The sequence below is a fragment of the Harpia harpyja genome, chromosome 21 (genome assembly GCF_026419915.1).
Source record: "Harpia harpyja isolate bHarHar1 chromosome 21, bHarHar1 primary haplotype, whole genome shotgun sequence".
Lineage (NCBI taxonomy): Eukaryota > Metazoa > Chordata > Aves > Accipitriformes > Accipitridae > Harpia > Harpia harpyja.
This window is the reverse complement of record NC_068960.1, coordinates 3160641-3186716: the sequence shown is the minus strand read 5'-3', so window position 1 is coordinate 3186716 and position 26076 is coordinate 3160641. Positions and strand designations below refer to the sequence as shown.

The 26076-nt window shown below is 49.7% G+C and overlaps 2 protein-coding genes across 7 annotated transcripts in view; both read right to left on the bottom strand.

The window, feature by feature from the left end:
• Positions 1-1124: 1124 nt before the first annotated feature.
• Positions 1125-5498, bottom strand: B9D1 (B9 domain containing 1). Of its 2 annotated transcripts, XM_052773262.1 has the most exons (8): positions 5410-5498; positions 5019-5087; positions 4806-4917; positions 4640-4736; positions 4103-4165; positions 2803-2870; positions 2466-2617; positions 1125-1302 (listed from the first exon to the last, which is right to left on the bottom strand). In XM_052773262.1, the coding sequence occupies exons 1-7, from the start codon at positions 5473-5475 to the stop codon at positions 2472-2474; spliced, it is 621 nt and encodes a 206-aa protein (XP_052629222.1). In that variant the 5' UTR covers positions 5476-5498; the 3' UTR covers positions 1125-1302; positions 2466-2471. The 2 variants fall into 2 exon arrangements, with proteins under 2 accessions (XP_052629222.1, XP_052629221.1); XM_052773261.1 differs by having other exon boundaries at positions 1125-2617.
• An 8861-nt stretch (positions 5499-14359) lies between these two features.
• The window catches only part of LOC128134739 (voltage-dependent T-type calcium channel subunit alpha-1H-like), a 129112-nt gene continuing 117395 nt past the window's right edge, over positions 14360-26076 (bottom strand). For 3 of the 5 annotated variants that reach the window (XM_052772815.1, XM_052772816.1, XM_052772819.1), the window contains 4 exons: positions 25175-25327; positions 21230-21413; positions 17949-18127; positions 14360-17338 (listed from right to left, as the gene is read on the bottom strand). In XM_052772815.1, the coding sequence (XP_052628775.1) occupies positions 16157-17338; positions 17949-18127; positions 21230-21413; positions 25175-25327 (1698 nt within the window). In that variant the 3' untranslated portion in view covers positions 14360-16156. The remainder of the gene's footprint in view (positions 17339-17948; positions 18128-21229; positions 21414-25174; positions 25328-26076) is intronic. The other 2 variants (XM_052772817.1, XM_052772818.1) reach the window with 1 other exon arrangement.

Sequence of the window (26076 nt, the reverse complement as noted above, 5' to 3'; positions counted from 1 at the left end):
CACGCATCTTAAATACCGTTTTATGGAGTTTGGGATTTTTTTTAAAACCCTTGCTTTTCAGTGTTTTTTTTAACCTTTCTTCCAAGGGTTCCTGCAGCTTGGCTGTGAACAGTGAAGCTGTGCAAATGCACGTGTCTGTTTTGATCGGTCTCGGTGTGGTTAAGCGTCCAACTACTTGTTTGAAACGGGAGCAATTCAGGAGATGGGTCGTACCACCACGCTGCAAAGCTGTGTGTGAATAAATTCACTGCGCCCCTGTGGGCATGGAGTTTGGGCTTTATCTGGATTTAACAGGTTTCTCATGACTAGAAACTCTGTTGTGCAGTTTTGCTCTAATTGGAATGGGAGCAGGTAACTGTGCTCAAGGGAAAAAAAGATATTAAGCGGTAGTAGGTTTAGTGTTTGCCTTTCAAGTATTTCAAACACAGATAGTTATCCTGCTACTGTAGCTGCTTCCCAAATACTTTTGAAAAGGAAACAAAATTCCTTGCATCTCCTCTGAGCCAACAGGAAATACTTATTAATTTGGATTCCAACATGACTCAGTTCAGAGACTGTAACAGTTGCCAAAACAACTGGTGGAAGAGCTTACTGGAAGTGTAAAATCAACAAAAGCAAGATAGGAAAAGAGATGAAAAATCATCTGCAACCATGTTTGGAAAAGTATTTCTAAATATTATAAAAGAAGCTAATGCTCACAGCAAAATTACAGTGATCACATTATCTTTTCAGAAATGATATTTATTTAATCACACTGCTCAGCATGAAATAACAACTGCGTCTAACTGGATGCTTTATTTGATACATGTCCTGGAGGCTCTGCAGTTCAATGCTGTGTGTTCTTTATTTCTACCGTTTCAAGGTCCTGGTAGTTCACCTATAGGGTGGTATCGTGTTAAGTCATTCTCACAGTCATCTCTTGGTATTTGCAGTCAAACACAAGAGATTACATGCCCAAATTTAAATATGAAAATGACTAAGCAATTAGTCATTTCATTGTAGCATACAATTCTTTTTCTTTTGTACCTGTAAGAATAGCAGATCTTGGAGGATTTAGGACTTGGAAACATCCATTCTGGCACAAACAAAAGAAAACCCTAGCAGTAGAAAGACAAACAAACATATTTAGACAACTGTGTTTATTCAGGCTAAAAGAAGAGCACTAACATCAGCTTAGAGGGGGACTCACTGAAAGGCCATGGTCAGACATCAGAGGAGAAGCTCTTCGGACCGAGGCCAGCTCTACCCTCACACTGCAGGCGTCGGAGCGCAGCACGTCAGCTCTGGAGCCCCTGTCACACCCTAATAACAACCAACATCATTTCGGTCCTTCTTGGAGGTTATGCAATGGGAAGGAAAACCTGAGTATAGCAGACTTGAAGATCGCTATGTTGCTTTTTTACTGCCTTTCTTTTGATAAGAAAATCAGCTAAGGAACGCCATGGTGCATTATCTGTGTAATGTACTGGCTGGAGGGACCTGCTGAAGGGAGAGGGTCTTTCCTGCTCTCCTGTGCAGCACAGTGCCTCTGGTACCTCACGTGGAGCTAAATGCTGCTTATGACTGCATGCACAGCTGGCTTACTGAGACTCTACTTTCTTGGCAGAGCCTTCTCTAAAGCTTATTTATAGTCAATATCTGCACTTAAAATGCAATTTGTTCTACCAGAAGCTAAAACTATGCAGCAAGGATTTGTTTAACACCATGGTCTCTCTAACACCTCTAAAATAAACTGCTGTCCTTTTTTTTTTCTTTTTTTCCTTCCTGAAGCTTGATGCAGAAATAAAATCTGGAAATGGAAGGGCCATCATCTTGTTCTAAATGCAAAAGTCCAGCTTTGCTTCACTGAAAAAAATATGGAAAGCTCTGTTGCTACCATGCATGAGATAGATAGATAGATATATTTTAATTAGTTGCACAAACTCTAAAGGACTATGTGGGATTATAAAGAAAACTGCTATTGCCTTTGCAGAGGGAAGCGCATGTGCATTTCACTGGAACGTTTCCATTTTTCCTCCTTTTTGGAAGGTGCAAGATTTTCCATTTCCCATTTCTACCACAAAAAACATCGGTAAAAAGAAGCGGGTTTGCAATGATGTTTTAAACAACACAGGAAAACTGCTGCAACTATAAACTTTCCTATTCTTTAAGTATATAAAGAGTGTACAAAAGGCTGTTATAAAAAATATTTTGTTATAGGTCTTATATTGGGATAGTCTGGTGTTACTTATAAAAATGCTAAATATTATCTGATTACATTAATTTACATAATACTTCAACGTGTATGTTTACTGAAAGGATTATACTTTACTTAGGTAATTATTCCAAAGCCTCATGAGCTTGTGTTTCTTTTGGAATAATGGTCTCAAGTGAAATCTTCTCAGTTTAGTCAGATACTCATTTCCCTTTGCCACAAAAAACCCCAAAGTGCTTAACTTCTCTGTGAGCCTTTGAACATCTCACACCTGAGTTCAATACTTATGAATCCCTTCCGTAACAGGTACCAGAGAAGGGTTCTGCATGTCGCTCGGGCTCACGTCATAGCCCAACTTCTTCATATCTTTGGTCACTACGTTGAAGGATATGGTCACAAAGCCTTGAGATCGCACCCTCGTTACTAGAAGAAAGATATGAATAAAACTGGTTAAGAGAGGTTTCTGAATAGTTGTTGAACTGCTCACATATCCAGGTAGGACTGTTCTCAGCAGGAACAACTAGTCTTTTTTATCAACAGAAGATGGATGGCCAAGCAGTGGCCTGCTGTCGTGCAAGGGTTGCAGTCAGGAGCTCCCAGGGACTTACCTTCTCTTCCTTCTCCCTGTGCTACAACTTTGGGGTCAGTAAATTCTGGACGTCTCCCTGTGAACCAACTTGGAGAAGAAAATATAAAATAATTAATTGGATGCATTCACTAGTGTTTAGATTTGACACAGTTCATTACACACATGTTAAAAAACAAAGGGGGGGTGTTAATGACACTCCCAGCTTTTGTTTGCAGTACAGAGTTTTGAAGACTGATTCACTTTATTGCTGATCTACTTTGATCAAAGATAAGTTTTGCCTCTCTAAGGAAAAAAATTAAACCAATTTCATACACAGTATGTTAAATCCACATTATTTCTGGGTGAGACAGAATCCTACAGCAAAGATGCTTTTGAAACTGATTCATCTCTTGATTACCCAGAGTAACAGAGAGGCTTGGCTACTCTGAATACATCAGAGGTGTACATAATACAAAAGTATACAAATCAGAGTGTAGATTCTACAAAAGGGTCATCGTAAAGAGAAGAAAAGTAAATCAGTTGAAACCTGACTGTGGGGCCCACAGCTTCCCACGCTGACTCTGACCCAAAGTGCTCAAGTACCACAAGGCTGCCTCTGCACAAGGGTAGGCAATCCACAACCAAACAATCAGCTCACAGATCATTCAGACTGTATTTAAACAATACAATGGAAGGAAAAAAACCTTAATACCCTCAGTTGCTGTGTATAGACTGTTACTTTGGAAGGGGTGTGTGTAAACAAGACAATTACAGTTACAGCAAATGCACTCCAGATGGAAAAAAAGGTAGAACTGGGAATTGTTTTTCCATGTTCTGCCTTTGCTTTCCAGGTTGCTCTTAATGTGGCTGCCCTTCAAGAAAAGTCCCTAGCTACAGTAAGATTTAGGGATGGACTGCAGCACAAATCCTTAAAGTCCAGTGACAACTAAAATGCTCAATAAAATCAAAGTAGTGCCTCCGCAAGTCACATCACTGACATGAATCAACCTGTGGAACATGGAGCTACCACTTGGTACAAGAACTCATGTATCAGTCTGCTCTGCTGAAATTAGCTCTTTTTCAAACCAACAGAGTTCAAATGTGAGGATGAAAAAAAGATGAGTTAGCATTACTGCAAGCAGGTAGTTAACATGTTTTAAGAAAGCTCTTCAAAATATCTTGACATCTAAGAATGTGTTTTTACCTACAAAACTCAAAACTATCTGGTTATGATACAAAGCGTTCACAGGTATGCACCAGTGAGTAGCTGGATATACCTTTGTGACTACAAGCAAGAAGGACTGACTTAAAAAAAAAAAAAAAAAGTCTTTAATTATTACCTTGTAAACTTCTGCAGCCTAGATGTGGACTCTGGAACAAACATAGCGATGGTTCTTGTATGCCTAAAACAAACACGAGATGCACAGAACTTTTAAGCAATGAACCAAACAGCACTGGCAAGACTTCTTATTTTTATAAAGGTACCAGAATTTTGGACACATCAGACCACTGAACATCTCAAAGTGTAATACTTTCTCTTCCACAAAGAAAAGGTGTGTTTGCATAGGAACAGCGCATCTTCCTCCACTTCCAGCGGTGGGAATGAAAGCTTAGCATGTGCTGAGAGTGATGGGGGAGAGGTAACATGCTGTGCTTCACACTTGGGCTTTCTACATGCCAGTTTTGACTTTACAGTTGTCTACAGGATTACCAAAAATTATTTGATAACCAGGGGCTGCTGCTAGAAAATCCATGCTCTCTGTACCAAACGGACAGGACATGATAAGGGGATATGGGAACATTTTTGTTTCTGAAACAACATAGTAACTGGAAAAAAAATCCCCATTTCAGCTCTGAAAGACGGGTTTTCACCTCACCTCCCAGGTGTGAAGGGAACGTGAACAGCTCCATAACCTCTGACCACATCGTTTCCAAAAAAGTCAGGTCCGTAGACACTCACTACAATCTGCGGCCCTGCAAATGAAGCGTGCGTGAGAGGGGTGCCTGGTCTGCGAGCTGGATCCCACCACCCCCAGCACTCACAGCCGGACGGATTGGTGCTCTTGAAGGTAATGTCGATGGGGAAGTTCCAGATGAGCGTGGTGGGCGCGACGTCGCTCTTGGAAGTAATCTGGGAGATGCCCTCCTCCAGGCCCTGTGGGGAGAATGTGGTATGAGCCAGGGGCCTGCACTTAAGCCCATTACACACATGCTGCCGGTGGGCCTGGCAGGCAGGCTGGCTTTCAGGGTCCTTACCGCTGTGGGAACCCAGTCTTGGCCGTAGACGAAGCAGAACTTGCAGTAGAGGTCGTCAAATCCGGGGAACTGCAGGAAAGAGAAGCTGTCCTTGGGGGGAGAATTGCTGGGACTGAGGGCCAGCCCCAGTCACCGGCCTGAGGGCAGCCTGCACCACCATGACTCAGAGCCACCCCGCCTTGCTTGGGGTCGGGGCTGAGCCCGAGGTGGGAACGCACAGGGCTGCCTTATGGGACGGAGGACCGAAGCAACAAGGCCGCGTTACCGGCCCCGCGCTGCTGAGGCCCAGGCCGGGCTATGTCGCGGGGGGCCGGGCTATGTCGCGGGGGACCGGGCTCCCTGCCCCTCTGGGAGCCGCCGGCCACCCTCCCCTCCCTCCTCCCGTGCTCACCTGCCCGCTCTCGATCTGCCCGTTGACCGCCAGCAGAAAGACGCCGGGGCTGCCGGCGGCCGCCATGGCGCCGGGCTGGGCCCTGCCCCGTTGCTACGGGCGGGCCGCGCTCCAGCCGTTGCCGTGGAGACGGACGGCGCGGCGGCGGGGACACACTTCCTCGGCGGACGGCGCTTCGCGGAGCTCCCGTTCCGAGCGGGCTTCCCCGCTTCCCAAAACCGAGCGGATCACCCCCAAAAAAGCCCCCAAAACCGTTCCCCCGCCCCGCGGTGCGGGCCTGTGCCGCCGGCAGCGCGGTTCCCTTCACCACAGCCTGGCCCCACAGCCCCCCCTCACCGCCATGGCCGCCTTCCCCAGGCCTGAGGGGCCGCAGCTGAGGCCCGCCGGCCGCTCTCCCCCCCCACGTTTACTCTTCATACCACCTCATATTTTGAACTTTCTGGGTTTATTACGTTAATATTAGCCTATATCAACCCCAGCAAGCTCTTTTTAAAGCACAGCCAGGGGACCGGGGCCTTTTCCCGGTAGCAGGCGTCGAGGAGGCGGCCACTAGATGTTGCTGCCGGCCGGGCCAAAGCGGTTCCGTCCGCTCCCGGGCAAGGAGTTTTCCAGGGATTTGGGATCGGTGAGGAATGGTGTGATTTTGTGGTCTCCGGAGGGTCACCCTCATGGGTGTGAGGAGAGGGGAGAGGCCGGCGGGGTCCTTAGTGCCCCGCAGCCAGGGGATTATTCCCCCGGCCTTAGGGAAGCATGCCGTGCCTCCATAACGCCGTTGTCTGGATGTGGCCGCACGTAACTGTGGGAAGGGGAGGATACGGGACGGTGCTGGTTTAATTAGCCTGCTGTAATTAAAAGGAGGGGGTGAATTTTGTGCGTCAACAAGGCAGACAAATGTGCTGAGGCTCTGCAGAGCTGAAACCGCTGAAATCTGCTGACCAGGTCTTACTCTTTTCCCCGCAGAGGCCACGACGTGTCGGTGCTGGGCCGCGGTCGTGCCGCCGCTCACGCCAGGGAGCTTCGCCGCCCACACGCACCTCGGCGCCGCGGAGGCTCGGCCACCATCTGTTGGCGGTTCATCCCTTCGCCTCCTTTCTGCATCCTAGACGGTGCTCCCCTCGTTGAGAGCGATCCGGGGGGGGGCATTTGATTGCCACCGGACCCTCCGGGGAAGGATGGGAGGAATGAAGGAAGCTCTGGCTCGGCGCCTGTTTGGGTTTCCCGTGCTGTGGTCGCAACGAGTCGGAGACCTTTCGCACGTGGGCTGAGCAGAGATGCAGACTAGCACGGCTGCGACAATGCCTTGTCCGCATCCACCAGCTCCATTTTATCTCCCCTCTGGCAGACCTGGTGGAGATGGCTTTGCTGCTTTGGCTCCCTGCAGTGCCACACAAGGGACTTTTCGTTGCAGGTGTCTTTCCTTAAGGCAAAGGGACCCCCCCAAGGTACCGCCTCTTCTGTTGAAAGGGGTGGTGTGGTTTATATTGGACTGAAAGTAAACTACCATTACACTTCACGCTGAAAAATACCTTCCACGTTCCAATAGATGTATTCTCTGTCAAAGTCTAACTCGATTTTTCAGGTTTTATTTGAGTTTGGGGTTTTTTTTTCACATTCAGCAAATTTGGCCAAGAGAAGAATGGGAGAAAAACAGGAGGGATGGGAGGGAATGGCTGAAATTTTATCCTTTCTCCCCTGCCCCTCAGAAATGCTTCAGAGAAAATAGTTCATGTGAACTGAAAATTATCAGGGGGGAAATAAAACAGTTCTCAACCAGCTGTCTGATGCAGCTAGCAAGGATGTTTAATTAACACTTTACTTAGCTACCTCAGAGCTAGCTAAGAGCCAATTTAAGGCTTCTTTTCTTGCCTGGCAAGTGATATACAGCTGCTGGAGGAGTTAATACCAGCACTGGGAGACCTTCCCCATGACAAAGAGAAGGCAGCAGGATTATTCAGCAACTGTGAGTCATCTGTACCTGCTTGTGGAAGGACTCTGTCCCATCCCAGTCATAACGAGACATTTTTTTCTTTCCTCCCTTGCATGCCAGTCTTGTTCTAATTAGCTGCATTTTTAATCTTTGTGAGTGGAATGAAATCCCAAGCAAAGAAGCATTTTTACCCTGCTGGAAAACTTAATTAATGATCCATCAGAGAGTTTGATTTCCAAGCATAATGAAAACTCATGGATCGCAGCGACTCCATAGGTGTTACTTAACGATGTTGCTATTTCTCTTGGCCACGTAAAACATTCACCTCTTCTCTTGGTCTTGCCCTGACCCTGTGATATGTGAAGGGACTAACGGGAAGCCTCCCTGGGGTGTTTGGGGCCGCAGCCATCCTTGCAGGGAGGAAGGGCACTCGCCTGCTGCTCGCTGACTTGTCATCTCTTGCAGATCCTGTGCCCACATCGGGTCCCAGCTCCACAAGAATGACTCCTGGTCTAGCGAGCACACCAGCGTCCCTTTAGCACTGACCTCCATGTGCAAGGCATATTAAACAGCTAAGGGAATTATGTTTTCTTCATTCCCAGAAAGAGCCAGGGGTTGGAAAAATCCAAATTGCTTGGAGCTCTGTCACTAAGAGCTTCTGAATCGAGCCAATATACCTTGACCTGACTCCCAGAGCCAAACAGGCTGCCTCATTCCTGGGGCAATGGGTTCCTGGGGAGGCCGGAGGGTGGTGGTGCCGTCTGTTTCCATAGGGATAGACTCTGCATTTGCGTGGGTGAGGGCTGAGCTAGCCCTTGGGAGTGGGGGAGCAGGTGGAGGATTTCCTTGTCCTGGGAAAAGCTGTCAGGCAGTGACAGAGCATGATACAGCCTGTGGTGTGTATCTCCTACCATGCCTGTTGCCCATCACCCCATCTCTGGGCTCCTTCGGCATAACTGCAGTAGCAGTAGTAGAGCCCTTGATGTGAGTGGCAGGTCTGGGCTCTGGTGCTTGCTGCTGCCTGGAAGAGCGAGCGCTTAAAAGTCCTGTGCTGCGGGGAGATACCCAGAAAGCAGGTACTTTGTCACTATTACATTTTCAAGTATGATTAAACCAACCCTGGGGCTGATTCATTGCTTCCAACAGGCGCTCGGGGAAGGTGGGTGAGACAGAAATGACAATACAGTGGCACAGCAGAAAAGTTTATTTTTAATCCCAAATATTTACGATCAACACCTGCTAAATGGCCAGTGAAATACATTTTATGGTGTCATTAATCTGCAATAAACCAGTTTTATTTTTAGACTGTTTGCACAACGTTGCCAGCCTGACTCATCCCTGCCTGCATTTTATCTCTGCGAGGAGGCTGCAGAGAGCTTCCCTGCTCTTTGTCTTAACAGCCTTTTACTTCTGTTCTCGGAGCTCTTCCCACCTGCTGCTCAACTCAAACAGCATGGAAGGAGGATATTCTCACAACAGCAAACGACATACCAGAGGAGGATATGCTTGGTGTGATTCTTGCTGAATATATTTACCCAGAGATTTATTTTGGTGGGAAGGTAATGGGGCGAAGACAGGTGGGGCGAACTTTTGCATTACATGTCTGAATACCACGAGCAGCCGGGAAATGAGGCCCGAGGGGTTGCAGCTGCACCAGGAGGGTCCCCGTCACCCTGGTCACAGCGGGGAAGGGGCTTTGCCGGGACTGGGGGGACACACACTGTGCTTTGTAACCCAGGCCAGGTGTGAACCCAAGGGGACTCGCTCCATCCTCAACCCAAGTGCGTTTTACCAATATCCCCCCAGAGCAGAAAAGCAGGGCAAAAAGCCAAAGCGGACATTTCAATATTCAGTATTCAATATTCTGCTCCCCCTCGTTACACTGGGTGATTTAGCAGGTTGGGGTCCAGCTCCAACACCCCCTGTCCGTGTGGCTGCCAGCCCTGCGCCAGGCAGAGCACCGCTGGGTATGGGAGGTGTCGCTGCCAACAAGCTGTGAAATGCCCCATCTTCTATGAAGAATTAATTTGTATTGGAACTTGTTAGCATTTGTGAGATTTTTTTTTTTTTAATGAGGAAAATTAATTAGTGCCTCGGTCTGAGCCAGTCAGAATAAATTAACATGCAGGCAGGAAGGGAGAGAGGGTGAGGAGGACCGGAGGAGCTGGTTCCCAGCGGGGCCATCAGATTCGATAAGGGCATAAGGAATAAGAGCAATAATCAGGGTCTGGGGAGAAAAGGGGAGGGGAAGCGAGCTCCTTCCTTCGCCGGACGCGAACCCCTCCTGCTTGTTGGCCTCCTGCCCCGGCGGTGGCTGCGTTTTCGGGGGATGACTCGGGTGGGAGAGCTGTGTGCTGCTTGTGCATCTGCGTCAAACCCTGGAGACGTCGCCACAGGCCTTCGGCAGCTTGTGTCTCCGAGTGGGGCAAAGCAGAATCAAAAATAAGCTGCTCCAGGGGATTTCAATCAAATATTCAAATAATTAATCTGGTTTCTTTCCTGTGGCGTGACATAATGAGGGTTGCTGGCATTTTCTCTCTTTCCCCATGAACAGATTTTTTTTTTTTTTTCACTGAATAGTCCAACAGCCACAGCTGGAAAAAACCCCAAACCCTGACCTACAAGTGAGCGAACACAAGTGAAGGGTCCTGGCATGAGGAGCAGCCCAGCCTGGCCGCAGCCCCAACCTGGGTATGAAACCATCCCGGTGACATTGCTGCATGCATCAGTGTTGAACCAGGGAGCACGTCTGTGCCGCCGCTTGTCCCTCAGCCCGGAGCAACCCCTCTGCACGCTCCCAGCCTCCGCAGAGAGCTTGCGCTGGGGCTGGCCCCACTGAAAGGGCTAAAACCCGTTGTGGGAGAAGCGGGGCTGCCTACGTTAACACTATTTTGCTGGAAGAGGATCGAGCACACACCTGGTGTGAGCTTGAGTTATTCCAGGGCCCCAGCAGGATTGCAGCAGATAGACATGTTGAGCTGCTTTAAAAAAAAAAAAGGCATGGAGATTTCAGCCCCTCAGACCATGCTGCTGGTGCTGCGGCTCTGGCAAGCTGCACTAAAATTTCTAATTAAGCCTCCTTGTATAGAAGACGAGATGGCCCCAGCCATTAAAACACAGCCATGTATTTAAGGCTTAATAGGGAAGGTGTAATGGATAAAGTCAATTTAATTATTCATCCTAAGAAATCGTGTACAAATATCAAATGCTTATTAGTATTCATGCAACCTGTATGATCTCGCAACACTGACAGATTAAAGGTTGTATCTAATTGCACTGGGGATGGATTCAGATTTGGCTGGTGGTTTGGTTTTTTTTTTTTTAATGCTCTTTTCTCCCCAGCCTGACAAAGAGAATTTCAGATTGATGCCATCTGAGATTTAACCTTGAAACAGAGACCATCTGAAGGCTCTTCAAGTCACTTTGTGATGGTTTCCTCTGCCCCTACCTCAACATGGTGGTTTTTAATCCTCATTTGATCCCTACTCCTCAAAGGCTGCCAAAGCGGCTCCGGGAGAGCCCAGACCGACGCAGCGCTGCCGTCCCTGCGGGCTGTGGTTTTGCTGAAACGGAGAGCGGTGGGGCAGAGTCTGGCTGACAAATGGACGCAGCTGAATTGTCATTAAAAATGCAAAACAGGAATTGATCCAATTAAATAATAATGACTTGCATTTACCCGGTGCTTTTCACTTCTGATCTTAAGCAACACAACCCTCGCAGATGGCCTGGTGGAAATTACTTAACATTGCAGAGATTCAATCAGCAGGAAAATTAACACCGGGTGATGTGAAACTGTTTCTCTGTGCAGTTGGTCATGGCCAGGTTTGGGCTGCACTGGGGGAGCTCGGGGGTTTTGTACCCGTCTGTCCAGGTGACCATCCCCAAAAGAGACATCAGGGAGCAATTCATGGTCACTACCTGGTCTGAGAAAATTCAGTCGGAGCTTGACTCTCCCCACGCTGCCAGGGGACAGCTTGTCAGTGGCTTTGTCAGAGGGGACAGGCAAGTCCCCTGCCCTGCAGCCACAACGCAAAGTCTCGTAGCAGCCTCCGAGGCGATGTGGGCTTCCCTGTACCGTGGGGGATGGAGACCAGCGGGGAAGGAGGGAGCTGGGGGGGGGCCTGGTTGGGCCAGGGGAAGGACGTCCACACGTACCGGGAGGCATCACTGAGCTGTGATGAACACCTCGGCCTTGGCACCGGTGCCTGCAGGGAAGGAGAGGAAGGTCCTGAAGCCACACGGCACGTTCAGATGCTCTTGGCTGGGAACATCAGACCTGCTGCAGGCGAGCGAGTTCCCCGTGGTCTGATGCACGGTAAAGACTTGCACTCTGGCTTCGGAGAGACAGTTACATCCCCACCATCTTCTTTACTCTACAGAGTAGGGTTTTGCATCCAGCGAACGATAAAAGACACCTTGTCTTCACTAATTGCTCTCAGTACCAGGGTCCTGCCTTGTCCTTCCCTCCTATGTTTGCAAAAGCCTGATCCATGTCCCCAGACCCCCGGGATGGTCTCAGCGGGACCCCAGGGCAGATGTCGCGGCTGCAGGGCCGTCCTGGGGGACGGCTGCATCCCGCAGGGAGCGGTGGGGAGGCTGCACCAGTAAGGTGAGCCTCGCCAGCTGTTCAGAGGCAGCAAAAGCCCATTAAATCCCTTCTCCTTTTGGCTGAGGTAGCTCTGAACCTGCAGTTCCCAGCTGAAGCTTGTCCTTGGGGTATGGGTGATGTCCGAGTCCCCTACACCTTGCAGGAGGGATGTTGTGGGATGGAGACCATATCCCAGTCTTGGCAAGCTGCCTGTGCTGAGACTGAACTCAGAAATAAGAAAGGAAAGGTTATTTTGCTCTGCTGATGACCCCGAACCGAGGCGTTTCATACCTGGGAGCAGGGCTGTCTTCGTGATGTGGATCGGGACAGTGAAGACCCATGGTGTGTCCTCCTCACACCACCAACAAACTGCCAGCCTGGGCCAACCTCTTCATGGGGCTGACGTGTTTCATTCCTGGGTTTGTGCCTGTGGGATCCCCTGTGCTTGGCAGGGAAGAGTCCCGGAAAAGGGATGATTCCCAGAGCAGCCCAACCCCAGCACTCCTGAAGCCACCGCAAGCTGTAACCGTGGGCAAGGAAAGCCTTTTTGCAACTCCCTGTGCTTCACACTCCTGCTTGGACTTAAATGGTCTGATTTAGGCTTACTTTTAGCTTAATAAAGCACAAGTTTGCCAAAAAAGCTTCTAACAGCAGAGGTTCCTGCCTCAAATTGGATTTTTCTGTCCTTGGCTGGAAACCCCTGGTCAGGAAGGTTGACAAGTGGCACGGAGACTCAGTTTGAGAGACACCTCTGCTCCAGCATTGTGGGGCAGCACTGTCATTCCACAGCTCATCCATCTGCTGAAGATGGATCATGGATGTAGCTTGCACCCCTCTGCAGTGTCTCAGACACCCCCCCCCCCCCCCCCGAATTTGGAAAGATGCTCTGGAAAGGCGATGGGAAAAGGCTCTTTCCCTTTGTCCCCACTCCAGAGCAGGCAGGAACAAACATCTTCTAAATATGTTCCTTTTTAAAAAAAAAAAAAAAAATTATAATTGAAATTTAATAAATAGGAGCCTTTCCCTCCTCTGCTCCCCTGGAAGAGCTGCCTGCCTTTCCTACAATTGCCTGCAGCGTGCCGGGCCAGGGTTCCTCTTGCCGGGGCTTCACCAGGGTTTATTCCCAAGGTTGTAATAAACCCCTTCCCTGACTGCAGTTTGCTCAAAGCTCCTACTCCGTGAACCGTGTTGGTTTTAACAAATTACCTCTTTACAAAGGAGATCTTTCATAACATAAAACCCACCCCCAGCACTTGCTGTGTATTTTGGGTGATCTCCAGGGGTTTTTCCTGTGTCTCCAGCTGCAGCCGCACTGGGCTCCTGCTGCAGCGGAGCAGGATACGCCTGTCCCGTCCCATCCTGATCCTGGCTGGGTGACAGGCAGAGGGAGCGCCTCTTCTTTTCCTCCCTTTACGTTTCTGCTGGCATAAAATAAAATAGCCCCTTGGCTGCTTTTTAGCCTGCTGGAGCCTCATTTAATGCACTCCAAGCTGTGGTTCCTGCTGCAAAATCAAGGCGTTGGTACCTGGATCTCGATGCCCCCAATATTCAGCCATCATCTCACACAGATGTGGTGCTGGCCCATGGCTTGGAGCCCAGGCAGAGCCAGGACCAGGGGCCACAGGAGCAAATCTCCGAACTCCTCCCCGACACGCTGCCGTGGCCTCAAGCCCTTCCGACTTGTTCCGCAAGCCACCTCTCCGTCACCATGCAGGGAGTTATCAGCCGCACCGCCCCATGGCGAGAGGGTTTTCCTCCAGCTCTGGGGCATCGAGAAGTAGATTTGGGCACGGGGGACACTGCCTTTCCCAGCAAAGCTACGTAATTACAGCAGTAAGACCAGGAGCAGCTGCGTGGCGCAGCCGCCGAGGGACACACCGGGGCATCCCATGCGCCTCCAGGCAGGATTCAGCCCAGCGCAGGGGAATTCACCTCCCCTCCTTTCCAGTCTGCTGCTTAAACTGCAACGAAAGGAGTTTGCCACCGTCCCCAAAGCGCTATTAATAATTACTTTTATGGCGCTTCTCTGGAATTCCTTGCTATCCCACCGAGACGGAATAATTATTTACAATAATCCTAAATGACTCTTAATTACAGTGGCGCAGGTGCTCGGAAGCAGCCGGCACGAAGCCGCTCGACATACGGAGGCTCTTGCGTGAGGTGAGGGATCTGCCGAGCGACACCGTTGGAGCCGAGCGGGAGGTGGGACCAGCTCCAAACGCCAGCAGGGAAGGGGACGGTTCAGACCCGGGGCCCGCAGCCCGGACGGCCACATTTTAGAAAAGAGGTTTTAGGGGATGCCGAGCTCTGGGAGTGGGATGGAGACCTTCGGGCTGGGCTGCGGGCAGCGGGAGCTGCCGGCTGGACGCGATGCGCTGGAGCAGGGCTCGGCATCCCGGCTACACCTCGCCCTGGGGCACAAAGTCAGGCCACGCTTCCAGTTTATACAGTTTAATACATGTGAAACAAGATACATTTCCTTTTGAGTAATGAATGCATAAATAACAGAAGATATATGTGAATGCATAAATATGAGGCGGCATGGAACGAACCAAACAAAAACGATTGTTTTAATTTTTTTTTTCCCCTGTATGTCTTTTCGCTGCCGCCGCCCGGCGCCCGGGCCGATGGCGCGTCCACGCGACGGACTCGTTGCTGCTCTTATTTAACATCAGCTTTCCATGGTGAAGCTGTCCCACGGTGAGAGGGCCTGGATGAGGGGTGGGGAGGGGGCAGGGACCGGAGGCTAAAAAAGAAAAAAAATCAACCCCAAAAAACTGCAAAATAAAAAAGTGGTGTTAAGAGGTGACCTGAATTCCTCTAGAGGCTTCTCAGTCGGAGCTGGCGAGGGAAGGGCCTTGGGAGGCGAACGCGTCCACGTGTGGGTGCAGGGGGTGTGGAGGGAAGACCGACAGAAAGAGTGCAAATGGGAGGGTTATGGCCACCACCGAGGTTTCGAAGGCATTCTGCTATGAGGAGGACAAATCATCAGCTTAAATGCTCACAAAGTACATCACCTAAGACAGCTCTTTATACCTTTACATACTGTATCAATAATTTACTTTGAACTGCAGTAAACAAAATACATTTCTTAAATAATTTACTATTTATTTGTTTTGTTTTTTATCTCTGTAAATTTAACTTTTTCCTTTTTTTCATCTTTTTTTTTCTTTGTAACACAAGAAACCATGTTTGTGCACGTTAGTTCAGATTATTGCGACATTTAACCTGAATTTCAGTTAAAAAAAGGAAAAAAAATAAAGCAACAGGACAGTTGTACAGACAAGAAGAATGAATAACTTATTATTGCACTGGCTACAATTCAGTAGTGATTTGGTTTTTTTTTCTGTAGTTAGGACAACCTCTAAAGTACAAAAGAAAAATGAGAGAGACGTCTAAAGCATCAGCTGGTGGGATGATGGTGGAGGGAAGGAGAGGAAAAAAATGAAAGTGAAGAAAGAAGAGAAACATTTGGAAAATGAATGGCCATAATAATTAGTTCCACATAAAACCCAAGGAAACACCACCCAGTTGCGGAGTCACATGTAATGCAAAAAACAGTATCATTTCTCTATAAAAATATGTGCATTATGAAGAGAGAGTTTTTGTGGGTATATTTTTTTTTTTGTCTTTTTTCCTTGTTTTGTATCTCACAAATACATTATTTCTATTTATATAACTGCTGATATACAGACAATGTACAGCTCCCATCTCCTGGGCACTCCCGCGTAATGTGACATCTCTAAAAGGTGCCTTGTTAAAAGTTGAGCATCTTTAAAAAAACAAAACCAACAAAACAACAAAACCCAAAGAGAATCCCCCAAATCCCAACCGCCACCACCTTGAACCCGAATCAATGTGATTGAGGCCACGGAGCGGGGTGGGAGGAACGAAGCAAGCCCCCGAATCAACTCCACCTTCCCTGTAGAAAAGAAACCCCCAAACCGCTTTGCAAATCCGCTCCCCCCACCCCGAAGCCCGTCACCGTTTCGTCCAGCCGTTTGTTTGGTTTCTTTTTCTTTTTAATTTTTTTTTTGTTTGGTTTTTTTTTGTGTGTGTGTGTTTTTTTTTTTGCAAACCTCCACAGCGCTTAAGAACAAGTGACTGCGCAAAAGGAAAAAAAAAACGACAGAGCAGCCACCCACGTACCTGTGGCCGCTCAGTCCCTTCGGTTTGGAAACCCACATTGGTGTCAAGCCCTTGAGACCCCCCCGCTCCCCCCTCCCAGAAAGCTATACTGGGTCATCCACGTCTTCTTCTGTTGCAACAGTCACGGGGACCAAGTCCTGCTTCTGGAGGGGGCTCTTAGCAATGCCCAGGAGCTCATTGCTTTTCTCGGCGTTGCTCCACTGAGTTTTTAAGTGATCCGGCTTTTTCAGTTCGGAGGCGGCATCGTCCGGCCGGGAGTCCACGGAGGCCGGTGTGGACTGACCGCTGTCCAGGAGGAGATCCGAGAGGCTGCTCATGGAGCCGCCGTCCAACTGCTCGAAGGAGAAGTTGGGGATGGTCAGGTGCTCCCCGCGGCATGGGGGCTGGCCCCGGCGCTCCGCTTTGGAGGCCGGCTCCCCGGGCTGGCTCTCTGCGAGCTCCAGGGACTCTCTGTAAGCCGGGAACTCACAGGATGGGGTCCTTCGCCGCAGCATGCTGTTCTCGGAGGGTTTGGTGCGTGAGGCCGCCCCGCTGTCGTCCTCCATGGGAGGATCTATAGAAATGCAGGGTGGGCTCATCTTCTTCTTCCTCCGGGCTCCGTGGATGTACTCGGACTCCGACTGGATGTGGACAGGGGACCGCTGCTTTTCCTCGGCAGGGTCCTCAAAGCTGCAGTCCCCGTCGCTGATGGAGGGGCAGATCTCGATGGAGTGCCGCCTTTGGTCGTCTGCCCAGCTGGGCTTGTTGAGAAAGCCCTTCGTATCGATGCTGTAAAACTTCTTCAAGTCCTTCTCCTTGCTGCTGCCCCTGGAGAGGCTGGTTGTGCTGCAGTTCTTGAGGGGCACTGGAGACGGGGCCGGGGAGATGAACGGCGAAGTCGAGCGGCTCCCAGCATCCGAGTGCTCCCCTCCCCAGTCTTTGGCCGAGCTGTTGATGTGGCAAACCTCCTCGTCAGCCAGGTCGGAGGACTCGAAGAGGCAGCCCTCGGGGTTGGGAGGGCTGCCGCCGGGGCTGGGTGGCCGGCTGGGGACGCCGTGCTGGCCGCAGGTGTGCTTCCGCGTGAGTGTGCTGGGGTGCCGATGCGGGGAGGACGGGGGGGAGCTTGGGGGGGTGCCCGGGAGGGAGGCAGCCGAGGGATGGAGCGGGCTGGGGGTGAAGGTGCTCTGGGGCTGCGTGGCTGATGGTAGCGTCTCTCCAGGCTCTGCTTGCAGGCTGTCCCTGCGGTCTGGAGTCTGCCCCTCCACGGAGTCCGTCTGAATGGCCTCCTGGAAGGTGAGGAGAGAGAGATGGGGTGAGAGCCTGGGAATGTGCTGGGCCGGCGGCACTTCCAGTGATGAAACATGGTACGTGGCAGAAAAGTTGGTGGGTCTAACGCGCCCTGCACCACCCCATCCCTGCCCCATCGTGCCAGTTCGCGTCAGACCCTCCCTGTACAAGAGGATGCAGTTTTGCTAGCAGACGGACCCAGAGACTACATGTACAGGGCTTGTATCTTCTGGGTCTTTCTGCATGGTCTTACTCTTGCTCTAGCACCAAATCCTGAGTCAGTGCAACCTGTCTAAAGTGACATGGTGTAGGGCTGACTGCAGGCTACTCACAGCACTGGTAAAACTGAATTGGGCATCTTCTCTCTATGCTTTAGCTATTTTTTCATAGAATAGTACATCCACAAAGTAGGTAAAAAGGGCCTTCCCCTGTGTGTCACATGCTGAGACTGCACTATATCAAAATTTAAGGCACTAGAAATGTTTTGTTCTACAAAGGGGAATTGTACTCTCAGCTCCAAGAAAAGAAACCCAAGAGGGGACTGGAAAAGAAGGGAAGGATCCAGGTGACTATGAAGGAGTTTACCTCTGCAGGCTCTTGGCCTCTCACCTGTCTGCACAGCAGCTTGTTGAGAGTAGGAGATCGAGGTGTGACGTGGGGGGGAAAGATCTTCCAGCGGTGGCGGCCTTCGTGGTTGGGAGAGCGGACTGCCAGCTGGAGGGACTCTGTTGGGACTCTCAGAGAGGAACACGTTCCCACGGGCTGGGAGCGGATGGAGGTGATGGACCCTAGGAAACAGAGAGAGAGCAGTCACCACCACTGCTGGCATGGGCGCTCTGAAGGTTTGAGGCAGAACCGGTGCCCACAGACTCCAGGAGGGGAGTAAATGCGGGAGGCGAAAAGAAAAGACTGTCTAGTCTGGCTGAAATCCCAAGCCTCAGCATAAGCTTCGGGCAGTGTCAGGGTTAAAAGCCAGGTGTCCCTTGTCCTGTCTTCTGCTTTGAATACTAGGCCATATCTCATAAGGGATGGCAGGGAGGTTGCAGATGAAGTGTCTGCAATTCAGCAGCATTGCATGTGGCTCTGCCCACTCTGGGATATCTCCTGTTACATACTTTACACTCATAGCCTCTATTTTCTGTTTCAGGTAACAGGAATCTTCTCTTGCAGCTGCTGTGACACTCAGGATGGATGTCAGCCACCAGGACCACATGGCAGCAAATGAAGGGCAGGAGGTGGGGTTGCATTTGAAACCCTGCCATTGCCGCTTTCCTGGTAGCATTGATTTGGGTGGGTTTGTAAAAGGAGAACATGGATCAAGGAAGTCTGGTAGCTGTGCCCGATCCTCTGAGTGAGGATGCCTGGGTTGTCTTTGCAGTGCTGCCAGGGACGGGCTTGCAACCTTACGCTGCTCTGCCACACGGAGGCAAGAGCAGCGCTGCTCAGCTCCCTGGGAGCCTCCAGATCTCGACTTAAAGGTCCAACCTGCAGCCTCGTACAGCCAGCGGGTACCCTGCCACCGGCTCCTCCGGGAGGAGACACCGCTGGTGTGCACAGGGCAGTTTTCCCATTCACTACAGCCCAAACACTACCACCACCGTCTGTCCACGAGGCAGACCTTGGCTGAACGTGGTCCGATCAGCAGCATGGAGACTGCTTCCAGTGCTTTGACAGTCCCTGAGCTCATGTATCAGGCAGGAATCACTCTCTTCCTGAAGGCTCCCAGTCCCCTGGCTGAGTCTAAAGGCAATCCCTCCTCCCCAGCCCCTTCGTGGTGCTGCTTTACTGCAGTTCTGCGTTGTTTGAAAGATCTTTTGCTTTTTTATTTTTTTGGCTGCAGGATTTATTGTCCTCATTAGTTTGAAACCCAACGTCTGTTTCTACATTGCTGCTCCATGTTAAAAACACAGCTATCCATCACTTCAAGAGATCTCGCCCAGAGGTCAGGGAACTTGAACCTATGACAAAAGCCATCCAGAGAGATTGCAGTTGCATTTCAGAAAGAGATTTGTTGTTGGGAAGAAAGAAAAGTTAGTGTTTAATCATTTTTCTTTTGGAGCTTTTCTCCAGAACACCACAGAAAGAGCAGAGCAGCAAGCTTCCCATCCTCCCCCCCCCCCCACTTCTCCCTAGTTCTTTTTTGGGCTCTCCTACAGCCAGAGTTTCAGACCGAGTCTGTGCCGTTCATGTGCTAATCCAGGCTTTAGAAAATGTTTTTTATGATGCAGAAAAACTCTGTCATAAAATCTGTCACAAACATGGTCATAAAATCAAAACCCTATGCTCTCCTCCCTGTCCTTAGTTGGAATTTCCTTCTGTTGGAAACTTTCCATCTAGCTCTCATATAGGAAACCAAAAGCCCCTCTAAACTGCATACTCAGGAACACTGAATATCTCTGGATTTGTATAGTTTTTTCTCTTGTTTTTCTAGTAAATCAGGAAACGGCATCTAAGACCAAAATAACACAAGATCTGGTCATCTCACAATATTTTCACTATGTAGTCACTGACGTATTGGGAGAAGACCAGACATCCTTAACTGACATTGAGCAGTCCATGAAAGCACAAATGCTAATGTGAGTCTCTATGTGCTCAGTTTTACTTGCACGTAACTTATGGGACTGTGACTTAAATCAGAGTTTGGTCAGCTCAGAAGCAGCACTGCGCTGGGTGATGCTGGTTGGATGCATCTACCAGACCAGGTAAAAAGTAAGACCCTGTCATATCCATCACTCAAGTGTTCTTGGAGCGAAATTTGGGAAACATGAGAAAATTCTTGGTCAGTTCTACCCGCCCCTGCCAACATCACAACAGTTTTATACTGGTATAAATCCTGATTTACACCCACTACAGAGATGAAAACCATCCCCAGTAGTCCAGCCATGAAATTCAACCTCTGTTTTCTTTGCTTAGCAAAGAATTTGCAGGTGAAATAATAATAAATACTGAGCAGAGAACATTAACTGGTATCTGGAGAATTTGAACAAATACAGAGTTACTTCACCCAAGGAAATCAGAGCAGATCTTGCCAGCCCCACCAGGGTTTGCAAACCCACTACTCATCTGTCCAAGCAGTTCTTGCATTTCAAACAATGTTGCATCAAAGGAAACCAGGCTGATAAGTTCTTGGGAGCCACTCAAGAAGCACATGTGCTTTTAGGGAGGCAGGTATTTTCTTTCTTATTGATTTCTCTTTCAGCCAACTCGCACAACAAAAGAGATAGAAAGGCATTTTAGGGGAAATGTATTTGGATGCAGTTGGGTAAATGTATACTCAAAGGCTCTGTGTAGCTCATGATTCCGTGACTGCGGGGTGTCTCCACAAGATTCATTATAAGGCCAGGCTAGGGAGGCACTGGAGAGTGGTTTCTAATCTTCATGCTCCCAGAGAAACTCCTGCATCTCTGAACTCAATGTACCGTGCTAAAAAGATACTGCTCTCAGACTGAAGGCTGCCTGAAACAATAGCTGTAAAGGAGCTCTGTCAGGAAGTAATACCGACTCCTGCTTTTATTCATGTTGATTTTATTGATTCATAGTCATGATGTCAGGGCTGATCACTTCAGAAGAAATGTGCAGCTCGTATCCTTTTCATCAGCTAGCAGCCTGTCCTCTATGCCTGCGACATTGCTTGGGAGCCCGACTTCTCGCCAATCAAACACCTGAGCTGCTACCTTTCTCCCGAGAAAACGCAGTGACGTGATGGAAACACAGAATTGTGCAGCCTGTGGGAAACTGCAGTCCTGCTGATGGTATCAAATCGAAGCAAGCAAGCCCTGGCTCAGCCCACATTTGGCATGGGTTGCTTACTCCCCATCTCACCACCACGCGTAACCTGCTGCCCCATGATTTCGGCTAGGAGGAGGAAGGGAAAACTCGTTGAGCAGTACCTCTTTGGGATTTGCAGGGGTACGTTTCCATCTCCACCTCATGGAGGGGGAAAGGGGCTTTCGCTGGCATCACCGGCCGGAACATGTAGCTGTCATTGGGCAAGGAGTGCATGCGGGAAACAGAGATCTTGCGGACCGTCAGCAGGTTTTGAGAGTCCTGTGGCTTCGGAGAGGCTGCACCGCCCTGCAAAGTAAGGAGACAGGGAGATGGGGTCATTCAGCATCTTGGTGGTGAATTTATAGCAATCTCCTCGTCTGCTTTTTGTTTTAAAACTTTGTGCAGATGTTCCTCTTGGCATCTTACAGAGAGTCTGCAGCCCCGGTGACTGCAATGGGATACCAAAGCTACGCTGTGCTAGCTGAGTAAAGAGCTCAAGTTGCGGCTGGAGTAAAATAAGGCATCAGTGACCCACCGCTAAGCTGACTCTTGGACACTGCAGAGAAAAAGTAAGGTCCAGGAAAATGGGGCCCACCCTCTAAACACATGCGAAAGCCAGCATTTCTCACACTGTTCTGCTCTGATTTTCCCAGGGATGCTTTCAGCCCAGCCTGGGTGGTGATGCCCTTCTCCTCAAAGCTACTCTGGGACAGATGGGCAAAATGGGCCAGTCCTCGGCCACGCTGACCAAGGGTACCAAGTGTTTCTGGCAATTCATGTATTATCTCCCCCAAAACGCACATACAGGCAGACATTTAAACGTACACATTAACACCACTGCAGAACCCGGGGCCTCTCTCCTACAACATGGAGCATTTTTGGCACCACTGACCCCAGAAGAAGACAGCCGCATGGCAGGAGGCAGAGGGAAGGAGAAGACATCATAGCAGCACGTATGTGGGGAAGGAGCCTGTTCAGGGGTAGAAAAGGGATTTCTCTGTGTTTGCTCTTGCTGTGAAATGGGTCTGGTTGGAAGTGCCCAGACAGAGCATGTCACAAACCCTAAACTTGACCCCTCACTGCTTCTCTGAGGCCCTTGTCACCTCAGGCACCTGATAGCAAATTTATCCTGGGGTCTCAGGAGGCTTTAGGGACTCAAATGATGTCTCTGCGGTGCTGATGGAGCAGTTGTGAGAGGTGGTGCCATGACTTGGCCAAGTGTTGGGGGAGCATAAGCCCTTGGAACAGGACCTGCAACCTGGCTCCCGTCCCCGAGGTTTTGGTCCTAGACACATTTCCCTCACAATTTACCATGTTATCTAAAGTACGACTAATCGCTCTGGTTTTCCTTTAATGTCAGCCTCCCAGTGACTGATTGAAAACATTTTCCCAGCTGCAGGTCTTAAATTAAATGTATTTTGCTTTGCTCTGCTGGGCTGTTTTCTCTCTCTGCTAGCAAAATCTGGGCCTGAGATCCCTCGCTGGATAGTTTGGAGGTCACCAAGGATCTGGTTAAATCTGTTTTTTCCATACATTTCTGGCTCACAAATTTACTTCCTCAGATCCCTAAAGAGACACATCCCGAGACAAATTACTTGATGCTTTTACCCTGTTGAGCTTGGCTGAGAAGATGGGGGGGATCAGCAGCAGTTATTTACAGATAGTTGGCATCAAGCTCTGACTGCTGCATTGCCCAGCAGCCCTCCGGGTGCAACCCAGGTCTGTCGTCTGATATATTAATGCATCAGCAGTCTGGCTGTGCCAGTTGGCCTCTGGCCATTACAGCTAATAAGCTATCAGCATTGCAACACCTGAGCTGAAGGCAGGTGGGCGATTGTTAACACCCCAATGCCACACAGAGAACAAAAGGTCTTGCTCCACTTTCTCAGTAGTCTAACAGAAGGATCACAGTATCTGTCTATTAAATCTCAGTTCATCTCTACAGAATCTAGTATTGGTCATGTCTGGCTGGGACAAATGAACAGGAATCCCTTCTTGACATTAACAACTGCTATTTTTAAGGTATCAGCTATTGAGACCCAATTGAGTTAGGGACGTGGGTGAATTTCATATGGCTTCAAAGCCACTGTAATAAGTACTTGAAATATGAAACATGGATAGGAAGTGTGTTGGCTCACACCTGGTGAGCTGCTCTCAACAGCTAGGAAGGTTTGGAGACACACCACCATGGGCACTGCTGCTCCTCCTCTTTGGTGGGAAACACCCGATGTGCTCGGGAGCCTGATCCCATGCCCTGGAAATCAGCGTGGCTCCTTTCAAAACCCACAAAAGCCTAACCTGGACCATTGCTGCTGAGACTGCGTATGGTGAACCCTGCCTGCAGGCACCCTGAGGGATTGGGAGGATCCCAGGCATCTGATAGAGATGTGCAAAGTGGGAGCCTACTTGCCATGGGACCCCTCTCAGTACCTCAGAAAGGCAATAAATTGACCATAGATAGTCTAGGTGATGCGGCTCAGAGGCTCAGTTAAGCAACTTTAATCAATGAGCACAACTCCCTCTTCTTATGTCTGGGAATCAATAGTCTGTTCAAGCTCTGATTTTGCTCTGGTGCAGAGGGAGCTTGAGAATAAATAATCCTGCAAATACCTCCACAGGACATGACCCTTCCTGGGTGATTAAATGGCCAGAAGATACTCTGTAAGCAAAGGTGACTGGCAGGATACTCTGGAAGAGGGAATACTGTAACTTCTCAGAGGCCTAGAGCCAAGCGCCTGCAAACAAGCTGTGGGCAAAATTCCCAGAGGAAGGGCTCCTCCTGATCTGAAGGCACACGTCTCCAGCCCTGCGAGTGAGCTTAGCCATTTCCCGCAGCCTCTGTGGCGGGGAAGGCAGAGGCACAACAAGGGCAGGAGGTAATTCCCTGCCTGTGCCTGCCAACACTGGCATCCCTGCACAGGCCGACGCTGGTGGCATCTGGGGTCGTGCTGTTGGTCCCTGTAGAGGTAACAAGCTCTCAGCTCTGCCAGCAGAAACATGGGACCCCTTGCAGTTGCATTTACAGAGTCCCAAATTTTGCCTGTCCCTGAAAGATGCCTTCCCCACCATCTCCCTTTGAGCCTCTGCAGCTTCCAGGTGGCCAAGCTAACAGACACCCTGCAGAGCTATGCAGGGGAACTTCCTTGAAGATTATACCTTCATATCACTCATCTTGCACAGGGAAAACCACTTGGTCATCAAGAGCTTAATCTGAGCCCAGAATTTGCTTGGAGATGCTGCGAGATACTTGCCACTAGAAGGTGCCTTGATAGTCACGACAGAGGTCAGGTAATAAAAAGAAAATGGCCCAAGTCTTAAGCAGATTAACTCTGGATGGCCACTGCAAGTTCTCTCATGACAGCAAATGTGCTCCCCATCACAGCATGTGCATCTTCGTCACTGACTGTGGCTCGCATGTTCTCGTGCCCACTGGAGGACATCTGGAGCTCATTCACCCCGAGGAGGACACTGCGCTACAGCAGGGCAAACTGTGCAATATCTTTACGTGATGTGACCTGGGCACCGGTTCGTGGTGCGATCGGGAGGAGCGAGCAGAGGGGGCTACAGCCCTTCTGGTCTGCTGGGTGATCTCCCCAGAGCACCTCCTGAATCCACAGCTCTGGTGCTTGCTGAAAGGCTAACGTGTTTATCTACTTATGCCTTTGTTTCCTCAGTACTATATCATAAACAACTTCTTATAGTAACAATAAGAAAATCAAACTGGGCTGTTCTCTCCACAAAGAAAAGACTCTGCCTGCCTCCAGCTCTTGATATATCATTTGAAGACAGACTGCTTACACATCACATCACGTCACACCAAATGTGACACTTTTTTTGGCTAAAAAGAGTATTTCATTCGTGTCCCACACAAGGCTGCTGGCAGAGTTGGCTGGGACACGTTCTTTGCCCAGCTCCTGTACACGCAAAGGCAGTATGAAGGACAGAAGATGAAAACTACTGTTGTGGCTGTGAAGAGACAGGTTTAGGACAATTCAGACACCACCGCTAACTGCACAGCACCAAAGCACAACGCCACAACGCAGAAGCAACGGCGCGGAGTCATTCACCTCAGCCTCGTGGCCTGGGGTTTTGTGGGAAGGTGTCAGGACATGGTGGGAAACAGAGCAGAAGGACGGGATTTCCATGATGGGAGTCTCTGCCCCCTCCAGCGTGTCTGAGTCTGGGATGGCTAAAGACACATTCTCACAGCTCAGCGCCTCCTTCAAATTAGGGAGATAAAAAGCATCAGTAGCAGAGCAAGGCTGGGTCTTAATGCTCGAACACGTTTGCCCCATGGCATTTCCTAGTTGCCCCATTCATCCAGAGCAGGAAGGAAGAGAAAAGGAAACGTGGGCTGCAAAAACTGGCACAAATGGCCTGAAAATACAGAGCATCCTGCAACACCTTCCAGGGTGCTCATGCCAGCATCAGTGGCAGGATTAGTGATACAGAGCACTATTTGTTTAACCTCTTCAGCGCAGCTGGCAGGGAGTGCAGCACCGAGCTGCCAGCCATCCACGCCTGCCCAGAACAGCTTGGGTGTCCGAGATGTGAGTGAGGGCATTGCCACAACCCAGCTCCACCGCGGTGCCTCTGCCTCACTACCACACAGGGGAGGGGGAGCCCTGGCTTGCAAATCCTCACCTGCAATCGAGCAATCTCATCCGCAGGGGGAAATCTGTGGCCAGCTCCCTGCTTGTGCTGTCCTCCCTCTGGGGAGCGTCACCTCTCGCTATGGGTTTTCTAGGGCTAAGAGGAGGCTCTGCATGGCTCCTGATGTGCTCGGGAGGTATTAGAAGATGAGGAAAGCCCAGTGAGAATGAACTCAGTTTGCAATCACAGCCTATGTGAAAGGATGTGCCCTCTCTTCCCCCAACAAGAAAAGCAACCTGGGTGTTTATGGTGTATTTACCTGCAGAAATGTCTATTAGAAACTACATTCAAATAGCGAATTCCCCATCACTGTGTA

What these genes read in the sequence shown, in the direction of transcription:
- B9D1 (XM_052773261.1), bottom strand. Translation starts at nt 5,475, where the DNA reads ATGGCGGCCGCCGGCAGCCCCGGCGTCTTTCTGCTGGCGGTCAACGGG. An exon ending in GGCAGATCGAGAGCGGGCAG is followed by an intron (nt 5,088 to 5,409) that starts GTGAGCACGGGA and finishes TCTTTCCTGCAG; the next exon opens with TTCCCCGGATTTGACGACCT. An exon ending in AGGCTGCAGAAGTTTACAAG is followed by an intron (nt 2,871 to 4,102) that starts GTAATAATTAAA and finishes TTCTTCTCCAAG; the next exon opens with TTGGTTCACAGGGAGACGTC.